The sequence below is a fragment of the Caretta caretta genome, chromosome 6, assembly GCF_965140235.1.
Source record: "Caretta caretta isolate rCarCar2 chromosome 6, rCarCar1.hap1, whole genome shotgun sequence".
NCBI lineage: Eukaryota > Metazoa > Chordata > Testudines > Cheloniidae > Caretta > Caretta caretta.
The window spans coordinates 71,172,503-71,190,784 of NC_134211.1; the positions used below are offsets into that span (position 1 = coordinate 71,172,503).

At 46.2% G+C, this 18,282-nt stretch overlaps 1 protein-coding gene across 2 annotated transcripts in view; it reads left to right on the forward strand.

The window, feature by feature from the left end:
- Positions 1-13,727, forward strand: part of LOC125638956 (prolactin-releasing peptide receptor-like) — a 39,978-nt gene extending 26,251 nt beyond the window's left edge. Inside the window, exons 1-4 of one of the 2 annotated variants that reach the window (XM_048855277.2) lie at positions 1,276-1,506; positions 6,589-6,694; positions 7,457-7,519; positions 11,250-13,727. In XM_048855277.2, coding sequence (XP_048711234.1) covers positions 11,288-12,385 — 1,098 coding nt within the window. In that variant the 5' untranslated portion in view covers positions 1,276-1,506; positions 6,589-6,694; positions 7,457-7,519; positions 11,250-11,287 and the 3' untranslated portion in view covers positions 12,386-13,727. Of the gene's footprint in view, positions 1-1,275; positions 1,507-6,588; positions 6,695-7,456; positions 7,520-11,249 lie in introns of those variants that run through there. The other variant, XM_048855276.2, reaches the window with a different exon arrangement.
- The last annotated feature ends 4,555 nt before the right edge of the window (positions 13,728-18,282 follow it).

Sequence of the window (18,282 nt, forward strand, 5' to 3'; positions counted from 1 at the left end):
TCCTTCTGGAACTGTCAGTGTTTGGGGAGTTCTCTGTCGGATGCAAGGCCACCCACATCTAGCCGTTTCTGCCCTGCTGTGCTGCTACGGCCCAAGAAGACATTTACTGGGATTGGAGTCACTCCCATCACCCACTTCCTGAAAGAAGGTCAGGTCTTCAGTGTCCATTGGGAGAGCTGTGGCTGAATACGCAAAGCGAGTCTCTACTTCCGAGTTCCGAGAAATGCCCCTGTGATGGCAAACTGTTCACGAGCTCTGGGCCTAATCAGGGGGGAGAGGGTGAAAGCCCCGCAAAGAAGAGTTGCCTTTCTCAGGGGCAGTTTCTGGCTCTCTGAAAACAAACAAGCCCACCTTGGAGACCTGATCACCAGACGCCACCAGAGATCTGCTCTGTGGCAATTGGAACAACAGCTTCTTGGCCCTATACTCCCAATGAACAGCGTGGGGTTTCCAGACCACTCGCCGCGTCCTCAGTGATCTACAGGTCCTTGGGCTGGAAACCAGCTGTGGGTAAGTTCTGAAGTTTTCTCCAGCAACAAGGGCTAATGTGCGACCGTATCCCACTCTCCTCCTCCCCCACCCCACCGGTCCCCCGTTCTTTCCCACCAATTGCAGATCCGTTTCTGGGGAATTCGCTGAGAGCAGCAAGAGAAGCCTCCTGCTAAGAGAATACAAAGCGACATCTACGGGGACCGGCTCATTGGCTCTGCGTGGGAGTGGAGAGCTGGGTGTCCGCAAGGCACCAGCCATAGCTGGGCTGCTTTGGGCGCTCTGAACAGGCTCTGCTGCCAGGGGAGTTTCCCTCCGGCCGTCACCGACTCCTTCCTTCAGGATCAAGGGGGAAGGAAATAGTGTCTTTGCGGGGAGGGAGAGCAGAGAGCAGGTCCCCCGCGAAGGAGGCGGCGGCTGCTCCCTTGGTTAGAGACGGGTTGAGCGAGCGAGCCGTCGGCTTCAGTACCGCGGAGACGGGACAGCTCCCGGGGAGGTGCGGGCGTTTGAGTCCCAGCACCTCACCCAGACCCCAGCGAGATCTCGGCTTGAAGTGGGGAAGGACCAAGGTGTGGGGATGGGCAGCACTCCCAACGCAGGTGAGCCCGCGGGCTCTCCACCCTGCCGTGGAAGTGACAGGCTCCAGCTATTGAAACCGCTGTCTTAAACGGTCACCTTTCCCCACACAGCCCCAGCCGCCCTCCCTCGGGGGCGGGAGGGGGGTACTTTGCAGCACCCCCGTGGATCCCCAGCCCCTGGGGAATGGAGACGCTTTTCAGTCACGCGTCACCCCCTAGCTTGTGTCTGCAAGACCCTCCTCCCCGGGCGAAGTTTCTCCAAAGGCGGGGTCTGAAGCTAGTTGCCGGCTCTCCCCGACTGGCTTTCGCAGCTCTCTGCCGTGCGACAGCAGCCCCTCCGGCAGAGCTCCGCTGTGCAAACTTCTCCCCCTCCGCTCGCGGGTGGGCCGCGAACACCAACGCAACGAGAGGACCTGGGACGAGCCGCCGGCTTGATTCAGTAAGTGGCAGAGTGCGTTGAATGTTAGGGTGCAGGGTTACTCTCCTGTTCGCTTTACATTACCCCAGGCTGTAAAGGGTCCCCGCCCTCCGCCGCGGAACGGCTGTCGACCTTTTCCACAGCTCCTTACATTTAAAGGCTCCGGTGGCCCTCGGCTCTCCGAATTGCTGCTTCATTTTGCTTTCCAGATTGGCATGAGTCTCTCGTGACTCCACCAACGGCGAGCTCTCGCTCTCTGCCATCCATAGGTTCCCGGGGGCACCTGTTTGCAGAGCTCTTGGCTCGCGGCCCCTTGGAAACAACTTAAGAGCAGCACCATTCTGTAACGGGAGCCAGGGAGCTAAGCGGCGCTTGCTTTATTTCGCTCCAAGAGACAAGCGCAGGAGGGAGATGCGTGTGCCTTAGCCCTTAGGCAGCCAACACGAGCCCGCCGGGATGCCAGGCGAGGAGCGAGGAATACAGTATTTTTACGAAAGCTCTGAAATAACCAAGGCTAGGTCTTGAAGGAGAAAACTCCCCTTTTAATTAGTGCTAGCAGCAGATGGTTCGACTCATCCGTCAAGAAAGTTCTTCTTATAAAAGTGGACACCAGGCTTCAGGCTCGTCTGTCCTGCACACCAGTTTTCACACTCTGCTCTCGTAATTCCGCAGCACGCACAGAGAGATTTCCCCCTAAAACAGAGGCAAAACTGTTTTAAGCAATTTCCACGGGAGTGAGTGACTTTTAAAAATCTCCATACCGTAAACTCCCATTTACACGGTCTCTAATGCGGGGCAGTCTGCTATGTTTTTAATCCGAATTCATTAACTAAACTTAAATTAGGTTCCCTACTGCACTTTGTTGGCTGGCTAAACTCAGAATTAGTTACGCAGAAGCCTAGACTTTAGGGCTCGTGCAGAAGCGATCTGCATCAAGCGTGGCTGCTGGTTGTCTCCCGCGAGCACTCTTGGGTCCTCTTTTTTTTTAAAAAAAAACACATCTCCTCCCCAGGCCTGGTTTTTGGTCTCTACCATTTGGAGAGCCTTCAAAGCAATTGTTTAAGCAGGGGGAAAGGACACTAGTGGAAGAGAAAACTGCAGTTCCTAGCCCCGGCCGTTCTTTTACACCCTGGCATGGGTGACTGGATATTTAATTCTATTCTGCCTTGCGGTCCCATGTGGAGTTATGGCAGAGGGGAACAGTATGGTGTGAGCTGACATAATTGAGTCATTAGACCCAGGAAATACCTGAGGTTCCCAGTTGGACTCTGAGAAATCCAGACTCCTCAATGGTTGCACCAAGCTGATCTCCATCCTGGAGTAAAGGGGTTGCGTTGAATTAAATATTACAGTGTATTTAGGCTGCAAACTCTTTGGGTGCAGGGACTATTTTTCTGTTCTGTTTGTACAGCACCTAGCACAAATGGGGTCCTGGTCCATGACTGGGGCTCCTAGGTGCTTTGGGAATATAAATAATAAATAATATTAATGAACATGGCAGGAGCCCAATCAATAAGGTGACTCAACCCAGACTGGAATTATAGCACTTCCATACTGGCCTCCCTTTGCGAGATGTAGCCTAGCCACCAATGCACAGTGTTGTACCAAGAGAATAATCTAACCACAGTGAAAAGACCCATCCACACACTGGGTGTTTCATGGGACCAGGTGCAACTACCTGCCTCTACTTCCTTAAATGAAGTTATTTCATTATACCACATCCCTGGAGTTACTAGATGGGTTTACAAAACCTTTCTAATAAGGAAGCCAGGAGAGAACTAAAGACAACAGCAGCATCAGATATCAGAGCCCGATGAAACAAAGCGCTGGATGTGGCCTCTCTTGGCTTACTGAGAGTTCAGTCAGAGTGATCCCTTTGTTCTTGGACAACAGGAAAATAGGAACGTCAACAAAACCAAAACTCTGCTGCAGATAAACACTCTGCCAGGCAGAAGCCAACCTGGCAGCTCCTCCTCCCCATCCGCAGCTGTGTCTATGAGCCACTCTCTGGCCTCCTAGGGCTGATCAAAGAGGTGGAAATGCACGCATGCAAAGATGCACTCCTTCAAGCAGAAAGTGGCTGGGAAGCCCAAAGGTTGAATACTTTCTCAAAAATAAAAACCAAAAATGCCTTCATCCCTGCAGAGAAGAAGCAGAGCAGTGCATTGCAAGGAAAAGGACTTAGGTATTCAAAGAGACAAAGCACTTGATTGTTCTCAGAGAGGAAAAGAATTGAGGGAAAATGTGATGATTTGGAGACCAGGTCATGCTGGAGCAACATCTGTATATAAGGCACGCCTGTATCTACTGAATTCTGGGAAGAGGTGGAAAACAAAATATGTTCAGCTTCATTCACTCTTGCTGAAAAGATCCTAGGCCTACCATCAATTGTGGACCAAACATAGAAAGGTCCTACCTAGACTTGACTAGAAGTTTTTGTTTTTTTTTTAAAGTGTTAGGTAACACTTTTTAAAATAAGATATTTTAGATATTACTTAGCAGCTATGTAGGCAGAGTTAAACTTCTTTATAGACATGTTAGCTGGTCATGATCAAACACCTTTTAAACTTAGTGTAGACACAGCCAAAGAGTGCAATGAGCACTCATTCAATAACTCTCTCTGCCAAATCAAACTGCACGTTTAACATTTCTCAAGCAAACTGTCCTTAGCATTTCTCTCAAATATTTACACGTTGTTTAGACAGTTAAAATTTATGCTTAACAAATATTGAGTAAATGCATTTTACAGTTATTTTTATAATGCTTCAGAAAATCTCTCTTTAGCTCGAAGGGTGACAGCCCCCTCATTCTTGTCTTGCGGTTTGGGTGGCATTTGCTACACTTTCTATGTTTGGTGAGAGGATTTTTATGACCAGGATAGTTTGTTGGGGGGGTTATCATACAACCCCTCCCCTCCCTTGTATTAGCACTTCTAGACATCTCCATGTGAAGCTAGACAGCTTGGAGGAAAGGACTGGTGGCAAGAAAAACATTTATAGACCATAATTACTCCACTGAGGTTCAAAAGCTCTAGACCCCCCCTTTGGTTTCATAAGGCTGCAGCTGTATGAGAGAGACATTAAATGTGCTAACTATACCCAGCATGGCCATCCCCTTTTCCACACTCTGGGACAAAACTCTTGCCTGACTTACTATCTAGTCAGCTTTAGCCACACCAGGGAGATTGGGAGTCCCATTCTCCATCTGAGAGAGAAAACCTGATTGAAAAAGAAACACATCAGGATGGCGGCATGGAGACTTGGTGCCATTGGAGGGACAGACAGACATTATCTGCCTCAGAGGATGGCCTTAACATCATGCTCCACCTTGTCCTTATTCAGACCCCTAAGGTAACCAAAACAGGAAAGCAAACCACTAAGGCCCCATCTACCACCCAGCTATTACCAAGCCAGGGGATCCATTACAACCCAGTTATCACAGGAGATTAGATTCAGAAAGGGTTTGATATCAGCTTTGTTTCCTTCAGGGCTGCTCTGTCTTGCTCTGCTTTTCATAGCCTCTAATAGCCTGTGGGGAGCAGAGAATAGCTGGAACACAATGTTCTCTAGCCATGTCTCCTCCCGCCCCCCCAGATCCTCTTCCACATACCTTATGTCGGCTAGGGAGGCCCTCTGCTTTCTGATATTCCCATGGGACCATCTGCATTAACTTTCTGCTCCTGCAGTGCACAAGAGGCAGATTGTTACAAAAAATCAGGCCCTACATCTTTTTTCCCCTTTTGTACACAACTGTTTTTCCCAGATTAGACCACTCCCTCATCTCCAGAGCAGACCTACTAAACACTCAAGTATGTAAATTCTTCATTTCACAGATTGATAGATTCCAAGGCGTGTTGTAGAACTGCTCAGTTTTGGCTCTGCTGTCCTCCATCATGATGGAGGGTCTGTGGGGCTACAATTGAGTGGCATTGGGATCTAGTGCACAGGGGAGTTGGGGGATTGCAGCATTGCTAAATGATGGGGGAGTGAGACAGGACCAAAACTGAGTAGTGCTATGACCTCCCCCCCATGCCAGATTGCAACACCACTCTTTCAATTTTGACCCCACCGCCCCTCCGTCATGATGAAGAGGCCACAGGACCAAATGTGAGAGGTGTTGTGACCCTCATATGCGACACGGTGACTGCAACCCACCCATGTGCCAACACAGCAACTCCCCACACCCACTTTGTGCACAAGTCACAATGGCACTTGTTAATTTTGGCCCTGCCACCCTCCCATCACGATGGAGGGGCCAAAGCTGGGTGGGCTTTGAGGATCTTACTTCTGGGGAAGTTACTCCTGAAAATGAGACTTTGGCTCCTAAGTCAGTTAGACCTCATAATGCTGAGTGAAGCAACGCCTAAATACCTTTAAAACTCTGGGCCTTCAACTATCTCATTGAGAAGATAATACAATCTTTCTTGCAATCTAATATCAGGTGAGATGTAACAACATTAAGCCTGTGGGAAATGTTAAGCAATCCTCAGTGGCGGAATAATTGGCTTTACGTCGGAAAAGAAAAAAAAAACAGAGTTAAAGCCATCCAACCTGAACACTTAAATATTGTACAAAGAGAGTCACTCAGTACACAATAGAAATAACCGAGTAACACATTGCATGAAAATTGGAATGATAGCACACATATTCAAAATATAAAATTCCCAGCCTATGCCTTGTCTGTACTATAGTGTAGTTGCACCGATCCCAACCCCTAAACACAGGCAAGGACGTGCCTGAAGCAGGGGTAAACCCTAGTGCAAACCTCAGCTGGTGCAAACCTCAGTTTGCCTTTATTGACAATTAGGGGTCAGAAGTAGTGCAGCTACACTGGCTACTGACTGGTAAATCAAGGCTATTCCCGAGTGTACACACAGATCTAGTGATGCCATTGAAACCACCAGGTATAAATACACCTATATTAGTGTAGTTTATTTTCACAAATTTACTAAACCATTCCCCTCTTAGTTTTATTTATGGAGTGGAAGGGTCTTACTGAAATTAAAGCATGGGTTGTCTTCTTGCCCTAGCTGAGTGCCTGTTTTATTTAGTGAGATACCTGCCATGAAGGGAAAGAGTTGCTTATGCATCTTTTTCTTCATAGGTTCCACTTTCACAATTTCTTGTCCCTGAAGCTTTGTACAATTGATGCCCCTGAGGTGCCAGATCCATATAACAGAGAGGATGAAAGGCATCCATAACTGTCAAAGGTGAGAGCATCCCATTTATTGCTACTTGCTAAAAGGCTGGATTGCGTATGAATCATTAAGGATGAACGCATTGGAGAACCAGTAGTCCATGAGAAGAACCTGTAGAGAAGATAATCTACCAAGGGTAATGATACAGAGGTAATGTAATGATATGTAAAGGGAAGACATATTCTTATGGAAAAGTCCTCTTGAATTTAATAATTTTATAGTTTTTTGGGAACATTTGTGGACTTGAATATAGAATAATATTCCTGTTATAGAATTCTATGGGATGATTTAAAAAAACGTATTAAAAGGATTCATTTTTCTATTAGCTTTTTGGAGTAATTTTTGTAAAATCCTATCACATCTCTACAGAACCTTATCGGTTTTATCCCTATTACATTGTATGATACTTTTCTTTGAGGGTATACATGATTGAATGAGCTATACAGGAGCACAAGCTTATTCGCTGTGTGAGATATACATGACTAAATGAGATATCCACAGCAACACATAATAAAACGAGAAATACATGAATGATTGAGATGTAAGTGGAATGGACACATACATGAATGTACCCATTCCTCCACTTCTGCTGATTTTATTTTATAGAGCATCAGTACAAAATAGATACTAAAATAACCATACCACTAACTGCAACCAAAAGGGATCTTTTTTGGTGAAGAAAACTCTGTGAATTAAACATCATATTAGTTACATTCAAATCAAAATGGTTTGTAACCCTGAGCTATATTTAAACTCTGATTTGTGTTTACACAGGTCAACATGGACCATGACAAAAGACCAGTAGAATTTCCAGTTTTAGTGTGATATGTTCGAAACGTAAGTAAGTGAAAGAAAATCTCCTTCCTCCCTTATGTAAGCAATGAACTGATCACAGATCATTTTCTGAGCCAGTGCTGAGCTGGTGCCAGTGCTCCTCTCATGACAAAAAATCTCTTAAGAGTGTGACATTAGAGCCTCCATCTCCTGGACTAGCATTGACTTAGGTATATTTCTAGAGAAAGTATTTTTGAACACTGGAAGGACCGTGCTGAAAGTCACTAATACCTGCTTATACACACCCCAATCCTTCCAGAGCAACATTTATTGTATTTTCATTGGATGAATGAGGTATATTTTCATCTCAATGCACAGCAAGCTGTGTGTATAAGTCTCAGGGTAGAATATGACCCCACAGTTCTGTAGCAATTCTCTTTCTCCTACTCTAAAAGTCTCAGGATTTGATTATGATTTCACACCAGTTTAAACACTGCTGTACTTCCATTAGCTTCAATTGAATTACTCCTGATTGACTCCAGTGTGAGATCAGAATGAGCTCCTCAAGCTTTACAAAAAGGCCAGTATTATTCCCATCTCTTAAGAGGATTTCTCTAAAGAGAAAATAGGTATTTATCATCAAAACCAAAAGTATATGTACACTGTAAAATAAAAGGGTACTTAACTAATTGATATAACTGGTACATAGGAGAAGGGGACAGAGCTATTCAAAGCCTGCAAAGGGAGGATGAAAAACTTGAACTTCACAAGGAAGACAAGGGGAAGCCATTGTAGAGATTTCCAGAGGGGAGTGACATGGAGTCTGATTCTCCATTGCTCTTCACCTTGTACAAGAGTTCATGTTAGTGCACAGTGAGTGCAAAACATCACCACCAATGCAGAATGGTAACATTTCACAGGCACTTTGCACTGGTGTAGATTACTGTGCAAGGTGCAGGGCCAGGGAGAATCAGGCCCTATGTTCTAAGTAGTGGGAGAGGAAGATGATCTTAACAGAAGCAATTTGAGAAGCAAAGAGGCCAGAAAGGAGGAGGTTGCTGTAGTCAAAGGGTAAGATTCCCAAGGTTTAGACAAGGAGCTTAGTGGATGGGATGGAGAGGAAAGGACACATTTTAGAGATATTGTCAAAGAAGAAGCAGCAGGATTTAGTGAGAATCTGGCTATGGGTTGAGAAGAAGAGAGAAGAATTGATGACAAGCTTACATGACTGCAAGATGAAGAGGACAGTGGAAAGGGATTGGGAAAAAAGATGAGAAGTTCTGTTTTCCACCATGTTGAGCTTGAAATGGTGGTAGGTTATTAAAATGATGTCAGAGACAACTGAAATGAAGAGACAGGACCGAGGGAGACAGGCTGGATTCGAGAGGAAGGTTGGGTATAGGGGAGTAGAACTGGGAGAGGAGACAGTAAAATACAACTCTAGAGCAGTGGTTCTCAACCTTTCCAGACTACTGTACCCCTTTCAGGAGGCTGGTTTGTCTTGAGTAACCCCAAGTTTCACCCATAGGCAGTGGGTATCATAGGCTGTGCCTTCCCAAACAGCCTAGTGTAGCCCTGCCCATGCTCCGCCCCCAGGCTAGGCCCCCTCCTGCAGTTCCCAGTGCTCTGCCTTGGCTGGCCCAGGCCGGCTGCCCTGCCTCCCACAGGGAGTCAGGGGCTGGTGCTGGGGCCTCGCCACCTGGAGCACTGGGGTTTGCCACCCCACCTGGCTACCCGGAGCACCAGGACCGGGAGTGCCGCCATCTGGAGCACCAGGGCTGGCTGCACCGCCCAGAGCACCGGGGCTGGGGCATCGCCCCCTGGCCACCCAGTGCTGGGGCCGTGGTGGGAGTGCTCTGAGCTCCTGTGGGGGAGGGAGGGCAGCAGGGGGGGCAAAAGGGGAGAGGAGGGGCCTTGGCACAAGTGGTGGGGCTGGGAGCTAGCCTCCCCCAATGGCTGGGTCACCAGTCGCCCACGGTTTCACCTCCCTTAAAAACTACTCACTTACAAAATCAAACATACAAATACAAGTGCCACTGCGCACTGTTACTGAAAAAATGCTTACTTTCTCACTTTTACCATATAATTAAAAAAAAATCGTGACCCCCCCCTCCAGGTTGAGAAACACTTATATAGTATATAGAGCAGTATAAACAAGTGATTGCATGAAATTTTAGTTTGTACTGACTTCTCCAGTGCTTTTCATGTAGCCTGTTGTAAAACTAGGCAAATATCTAGTTGAGTTGATATACTTCTGCTTGAGAACCACTGCTCTAGAGATCTGACTCTCTGAATGACTGACAAACTGTCTGAGTGACAAAATATAACGAGCTGCTCTGAGTGAAACAGTAGTGACAAACTGGATTATGTTCAGAGATTTAGCATGAAATGACCGGTTATATCTAACTGTTTTGACAATTATTTCAAGTTCTTTGTCCTTTCCAGTGTTAATCTTTGTCTTTCCTCTTTGAACAATTTTTAAAATGACAGCTATTGTCTTCAAAACCAGCCAGTGGCACAGTTTATAGTACATTGCCTCGCCACATGGAAAACATGGGCTTGAGAGAAAAGCAAGATAGGAGTAATATTTTGGACTGCTCTTTCTCACCCTCTAGTGGGCTGTGAGGGTGGTATGTTCATTGTTTCAGTCACATGGCTAAGTGCCACTCCCTGGCAGATCAGGTGCAGTTAACATTTGAAATACCTGGAGCCTGATTTTCATTTACATCACTGAGGCAGTGCAACACTTAATTTAAGGGTCCTTTGCACCACCCAGGATAAGGAAGGATGGTCATGTGGTTAGAACACTAGCCAAGGATGTGGTAGATGTGGTTCAGTTCTCAGCTTTGCCAGACTTCCTGCATGACCTTGGGCAAGTCACTTAGCCCCTTTGTGCTTCAATTCCCCAACTGTACAATGGAGATAATAATAGCACCTCCCTACCTCACAAGGGTGTTGTGAGGATAAATACATTAGAGCTAGTGAGGGACTGAGCTATTTCTATTTGGAATGAGGGCCATGAGAGTCAGGTTCTCGGTTGTAGCTCTTCGGGGCAGGGACCATCCTGTTTGTTACATGTTTGTACAGTGCCTAGTGCAATGCACCTGGAGCCCCTGGGTGCTGTGGCAATGCAGCAAACAATAAGTAGGGTGGATATATAGATCAAATGGAAACCCCAAGTACACCGAGAGATGAAAATCTTATGAGCAGCAGCTCAGACTGGCTCACTTCCATAGGTGGAAAGAGCCTCTTAGGCATATGCCCTAGTTGGAAGTGAGTAGAAGGGAACAGGTAAGATACACACTTGGAACCTGATTCTTTATCCAGGTTCTAGCTGCTTGGCACTGCACCAGCAGCATAAAGGAACCCTAAGGATGATGTAGCCAGCATTGGAAGGATCATCCCAGTGTGCGGAAATCCTCCTGTGCTGTGGTGACTCCCATTCCATCCACGCCCCTGAAGCCAGAGGCAAAGGTGCGTGGCTGGGGCTTCCCTGCACTTTGGTGAATCCTTGGTGCCATAACAGACCCTTAGGGCCACTGGCAGCCAAAGTAATTCACAGCAGCATTTGGGCTATTCTAACATATTCCAGGGGACCATCCACGCATGCAGCTAGCCCAGAATCAGGGAAACACAAAGGTAAGCCTCCTTTGGACCACAGCCTGGTGGCTCCTGAGCTACAGCTGAGCATCTGGGCCTTGAAGTCAGCTGACCTCCTGTGGCAGAAATTGATAAACAAAACCACCATTTTTCTTTAGTACTAACAAGCTTTCCCTGTTTGAATTTGTTTAAGGCAAGGATAAGTAACAGTCATCAGACGTGAAACTCAACATGGCACAGGGCCAGCTACAAAACAACTCTTTGAAGAACAGTTCGATCCCTGTGTTCACTGGCCTGGACCTCCTCTTTGACCTGAAGCCCCTCTTCATTCCCCTCTATGCCACTCTGGTGGCTGTGGCTTGCATCGGCAACTTGCTCCTTATTCTCCTTATTGTTGTCACCAAAAAACTGCACAGCACCACTAACTTCCTTATTGGAAACTTGGCTGCAGCTGACTTGATCATGTGCATTTTCTGCGTCCCACTTACTGCATCCTATGCCTTTGAGATCCGGGGCTGGCTCTTTGGGATGTTCATGTGTTACTTTGTCACGTTGATGCAGACTGCTACTGTATTTGTGTCTGTGCTGTCCCTCACAGCTATTGCAGTGGACCGATATATTGTTGTTGCTTACCCCATTCGCAAAAGGCTAAGCCGCAAGTCCTGTGTCTACATAGTGGCCTTCATTTGGTTACTCTCCATTGTGGTTTCTGTGCCTACATCCATGCACACCCATTATCTAGATCTCAACAAGATTGGCCACGACATGTTCATCTGTGAAGAATTCTGGAAGCACCAAGAGAAAGAGAGGCTGCTGTACTCATGCTCAATGCTCCTTTTGTCCTACATGCTCCCACTTTCTGCAGTCTCTATCTCCTACTGTGCCATTTCTTATCGCCTCAGGAAGAGGAATGTCCCAGGGGCTGCTTACCACAACCAAGAGAAACGGACCAATAAAAAACGAAAGACCTTCCGGGTTCTCATTATTTCAGTCATGTGCTTTGCTGTCTGCTGGCTACCTCTGCAGGTGGTGAACCTCATCAGAGATGTAGATGAAGAGTTCATCATCTTAGACAAGAGGTACGTGAATGTCATTCAAGTGTCATGTCACTTGATCGCCATGAGCTCTGCCTGTTATAACCCTTTCATCTATGCCTCCCTCCATGACAAATTCCGATTTCATGTTAGTAACTATTTTTGCCATCACAAAAAGAGGTCCAGCATCATGTCCCGCAAGGCCTCACGACTCAATACCTGCTCCACGCTGGCAGACATTCCCATGGGCATCACCGATAAGTTAACCCTGCAAGGCAGGTTTTCTTTTAACTAAAATACAACAGGAGATCAAATCAGCAGAGGTGGCATACACCTTAATTCTGTGTTTGTTATATTGCACACCAAAGCCTGTGGTGCAAGTTATGTTACACTGGTAATTGGTCATTTCAAGACAATGTAGATATCTGAGAACTTGGCAGTAGTGCAAGGGAAACAAACAGATGGGGTTTGTGTCTGAAGGGATAGAAAGAGCTCATTTGAGCAACTGAAGTGTATTCTGCTCTTTGTCAAAACAAGCACATTCAAGAACAAAAATGGCAGTCCTGTAAGTTTAAGTTAATTCTGTACAGTTTTTATTAACATTGTCCTTATTTTGTATAGGGTGATGCTATGGGAATAGCAGGCATTTCCTTTTGACTTAATTCAATTCAAAGCTAAAAAGTCTTTACATATGAAACAGCCATTTGCTCTCTTGTTGTCTCATGTGAAATGGACTGTCTTGGCATATCAATCACTGGCCTATCAGAAGCAAGGCTGATAGATCATGGATGCCATGAGGTGGAAGATTCATTACTTCTGTATTCCAGCAGTTCCAACCACTTATATGGGGTAGCATTACTACTCTGAGGCAAGGCCAAGTCCTCCTTGATAACTTGGATGCCCATGTCATCTTGACTACTTATTGCATGTCTTAAACATCGGCACGGTCACCTCGCTGTCATAGTAGTCTATGCACTGAGAGAGGAATTAGCTGATTTAATTAAAGATCATTTCTATGATCAATTGCAATCTCTAGTATGCATCATCCCTCCACATAATAATCTCGTGTTCCTGGCTGACCCAAATGCACTTACTGGTATTGTGATCTAACTTTATAAGGGCAAGGGACTGCACTGCAAATGTAAGAGCTGCAGGACAATCACCTTGTTGTCCGTGATAGGGATGGTGTTTGCGCATGTTCTCCTGGCACATTTGGAGCCCCTGCTACATTGGAAGCGTGACTCTCAACAGTCAGGATTTACGAGGACTAGGTCCACATTAGATGCCATTTTGGCCCCTCTGCTTGTTGTTCAAGAAGCCCCTCCACGTGGCATATGTCACAAGGCTGTGTTTGACTCAGCCTTAAAGGGCATAGGTGTTCCAACCACTCCGCTGGACTTGATTAGTGAGATGTACAATGGAACCACTGCCCATGTACATCTGGGAAAGCAGATGTTGGCACCTTTTAAATCAATATCTGGTGTCAGGTAGGGCTGCGTCTTGGCCACTGCACACTTTTGTTGGGCAATGGATTTCATAATGCAGCATTCTGTCAGGTCCACAGGCATTAAGATCCATGATCTCTCACTCTCAGACCTTGACTATGCTGCTGACATTCATAGAATCATAGAAGATTAGGGTTGGAAGAGACCTCAGGAGGTCACCTAGTCCAACCCCCTGCTCAAAGCAGGACCAACCCCAACTAAATCATCCCAGCCAGGGCTTTGTCAAGTTGGGCGTTAAAAACCTCTAAGGATGGAGGTTCTACCACCTTCCTAGGTAACTCATTCCAGTGCTTCACCACCCTCCTAGTGAAATAGTTTTTCCTAATATCCAACCTAGACCTCCCCCACTGCAACTTGAGACCACTGTTCCTTGTTCTGTCATCTGGCACCACTGAGAACAGCCTAGCTCCATCCCCTTTGGAACCCTGCTTCAGGTAGTTGAAGGATGCTATCATTGTTCTTCTAGTACAGAGTCCCAACAGGTTTCATGAGGCACTGCAGTAAATGGAGGATTAGTTGGCCAAGGTCGGCCTCCATGTTTTGTGGTCAAAGACATAGCTGCAAAACCTAGGATTAGGTCCACCCACGACTCCAATCTCCTAAAATAATGAAACTCTCAAAGCAGTCTCCAGCTTTTGCTATTTGGGTTCTATACTCAGCAGTTCATCCAACTCTCATACGGAGGTTCTTCCCCTGACTGACTGCAGTGTCTGCCATGGGTCATTTACAACAAATATGGAATCAACATCATCTCAGCATGACAACAGAGTTTAGGATCTATTAGACCTGTGTCCTCACCGTAATGCTGTACGGATATGAAACATGGACACTATGCTGCTCCGACTGGGAAAAGCTGGAGGCTTTCCACACAAAATGCCAACGTCATATATTGGGCATAAAATGGAACAACTTCATTTGTTACGCAGACATTTACAGTTGCTCCTATCTACAGACTATTCAGGCCATTGGCCGCAGCTGACATCTTACGCTTTTCAGACATATTGCCAGAATGCTGCTCTCCATGTGGCTTGTAACATCCGGAATAAAAATTCCACTAACCAAGTGGTGGAAGCAGTCCAGAGGAAGACCTGCTATTACATGGGTCCATTAAGTCTGTTCCAATGTTGGACTTTTGGCCCGTCAAGCCCTTGTGGCCACACAGGAACAGACCAAATGGTAAACAGTCGCTACGGCTGATGTTTGGCTAAGGATTGAAGAAGAAGTTTGGTCTTAGGTGTGTTTCTGGTAGGAGCAAATTCTAAAAGGCAAGAAACTGCCAGTGACAATGCTCTGTTCAACACCTGCAAGCTTCACCCTAGAAAGACTGAGTCTTTTGCATGCAGCTGACAGAGTGGAGTTTAAAAGAAGTGGTACATAGTTGGGACTAGACCAGTAAGGCTTTGTAGACTGTACCCAGCATCTTTAAGTTCACCCAGAAGTGAGTAGGCAGCCACTGCAATGCACAGGGGTAACATGTTCCTGGGGGTCTGTCCTAGTTAGCAGCTGACCCAACCTATAAACAATACACACACAAGATGTGTTTTAAGAAGGCTTACAAGTTTATGGATTCATTTTGCATTACACAGAATTGTTTCTAAGCAACAAATAGTATCTATCTCTTTCTTCTACAAAATATGTTAAAATGCACCACAGAGAATAGTTACATTACTGTATAATGTGCATTTTAAAAAAAAACAACAAAATTGGTTGTTAGTAAAGGGCGTACATTAAGAAATACATTTTCCTTTGTCTGTATGACATTCAAACACCGGAGATGGTACCAGAGAGAGTCAAGACAAGGCTCATTTAGAAAGGCAAGGACTTTCATAGGCTCATGAACTGAAGTTACTTAGCTTTCCAAAAAAGCAGCAGAGTGAAAAACTAAGTGGCTCCTATATTTCCTCCCACATATAAGTGGGATAGCGCACTATATGGATGTTCAGACACTGAAGCAGGTATTGGAGATGGATCTGCTGTCACACTCCCATCTGCACACTTTACCAATACACATGTTTTGCTTGGCTTGCTGTGTGCTCGGCAGGAACGCTTGCCAGACACATTTTTCCTTTGATCCCATTCTCTTCCACATAGTGCTTCTGTCACCACAAGGTAATGCAACACCATCTTTTTTTACCATCTTTACAAATCAAAAATTAACAACATATGGAATTTCCCCCCCTGGTTTTGTTACCTTACACACTGTGGGCTTGTCTACATTACCCACTGGATCGACGGGCAGCGGTCGATCCAGCGGGGGTCGATTGATAAATCAACCACCGAGTGCTCTCCCATCGACTCTGGTACTCCACTGGAGCAAGAGGCGCAGGCGGAGTCGATGAAGGAGCACCTGCTGTCAACCCACCATAGTGAAGACACCGTGGTAAATAGAGCTAAGTATGTCAACTTCAGCTACGTTATATATGTAGCTGAAGTTGCGTAACTTAGATCGATCCCCCCACCCCCGGTGTAGACCAGGCCACAAAAAAAAAAGCAAAGGGATAAAGTTAGATCAGATATCTATGACCTAAAGAATTCAAACAAGGATCGAGAGAAGGACAGCCTTTCACACTCCAGGGAGTTGGGATATCATACAACAATGGTGTGAAGTTAAGAACGAACAGCATAGATTAGCTATCAGGAAAGGAATCTCCTTCTAGAGGGATATTTGAGTGAGGAGGTGTATTCTCTCTCCTAAAATTTATCTCTATGAGATTGAAAGCAGCGTTTGGACTGATGTAGCTGCACCACTGCAGTGCTGCTAATGCAGATGGTCTATGTTGACGGGAGATAATTATTCCACTTCCCCAAATGGCGGTAGCTATGTTGGCAGGAGAGCTTCTCCCACTGACACAGCCCTGTCCACACTGGAGCTTAGATTGGTGTAATTTACATCCTTCGGGGGTGTAGCTTTTCCACACCTCTGAGCGACTTACGTTATACTGAAGTAAGCACTAGTGTGTACACGTCCTACTCACTCTTGCCTCTTCCTCCACATCAGCATTCAGAAAAAGATACAAGGCACAGAATGCAACCAAGACAAAGCATTTCAAAGATTAAGCACTGTCATATGGAAGAGTTAAAGAGAAATATTGCCACCTACCTTAGCAGTGGCCACTCTGGTTTCACCATGGTCCTAGATCAGAGGTCCTTACTAATCATCCTAATCAAAAGTGGAGCAAAATAGGTCTCCTGGGCTTTATGCCCCGCCCTTCCCCCTTTATAACTGTATGTGTGGGGAGAGCAGAAGACGGAGAATACACAGTGGAAAGAAGGGAAAATACAAAAATTGAGAGTGAGGATGAGTTCCTCAATTACAGCCCAGGCTGCATTTTACCCCACTCAGTTTTGCAACCCTCTTTGTCTTAATCTATGTTAAAATTAGGCCCACACTGATACTACTGGTGGACGAGGCTTTCTTCCGGCAACTCGCAGAAGCTACTAGATCGCACGCCCTGGTTCTCATGGGCGACCTGATATCTGCTGGGAGAGCAATACAGCGGTGCACAGACAATCCAGGACGTTTTTGGAAAGTGTAGGGGACAATTTCCTGGTGCAAGTGCTGGAGGTACCGACTAGGGGCGGACCTCTTCTTGACCTGCTGCTCACAAACCGGGAAGAATTAGTAGGGGAAGCAAAAGTGGATGGGAACCTGGGAGGCAGTGACCATGAGATGTCGAGTTCAGGATCCTGACACAAAGAAGAAAGGAAAGCAGCAGAATACGGACCCTGGACTTCAGAAAAGCAGACTTTGACTCCCTCCGGGAACTGATGGGCAGGATCCCCTGGGAGAATAACATGAGGGGGAAAGGAGTCCAGGAGAGCTGGCTGTATTTTAAAGAATCCTTATTGTGGTTACAGGGACAAACCATCCCGATGTGTAGAAAGAATAGTAAATATGGCAGGCGACCAGCTAGGCTTAACAGTGAAATCCTTGCTGATCTTAAACCCAAAAACGAAGCTTACAAGAAGTGGAAGATTGGACAAATGACCAGGGATGAGTATATAAATATTGCTCGGGCATGTAGGAATGAAATCAGGAAGGCTAAATCACACCTGGAGTTGCAGCTAGCGAGGGATGTTAAGAGTAACAGGAAGGGTTTCTTCAGGTATGTTGGCAACAAGAAGAAAGCCAAGGAAAGTGTGGGCTTACTGAATGAGGGAGGCAACCTAGTGACAGAGGATATGGAAAAAGCTAATGTACTCAATGCTTTTTTTGCTTCTGTTTTCACGAACAAGGTCAGCTCCCAGACTACTGCACTGGGCAGCACAGCATGGGGAGGGGGTGGCCAGCCCTCTGTGAAGGAAGAAGTGGTTCGGGACTATTTAGAAAAACTGGACATGCACAAGTCCATGGGGCCGGATGCGTTGCATCCGAGAGTGCTAAAGGAATTGATGGATGTGATTGCAGAGCCATTGGCTGTTATCTTTGAAAACTCCTGGCGATCGGGGGAAGTCCCGGAAGACTGGAAAAAGGCTAATGTAGTGCCAATCTTTAAAAAAGGGAAGAAGGAGGATTCTGGGAACTACAGGCCGGTCAGCCTCACCTCAGTCCCTGGAAAAATCATGGAGCATGTCCTCAAGGAATCAATTCTGAAGCACTTAGACGAGACGAAAGTGATCAGGAACAGTCAGCATGGATTCACCAAGGGCAAGTCATGCCTGACTAATCTAATTACCTTCTATGATG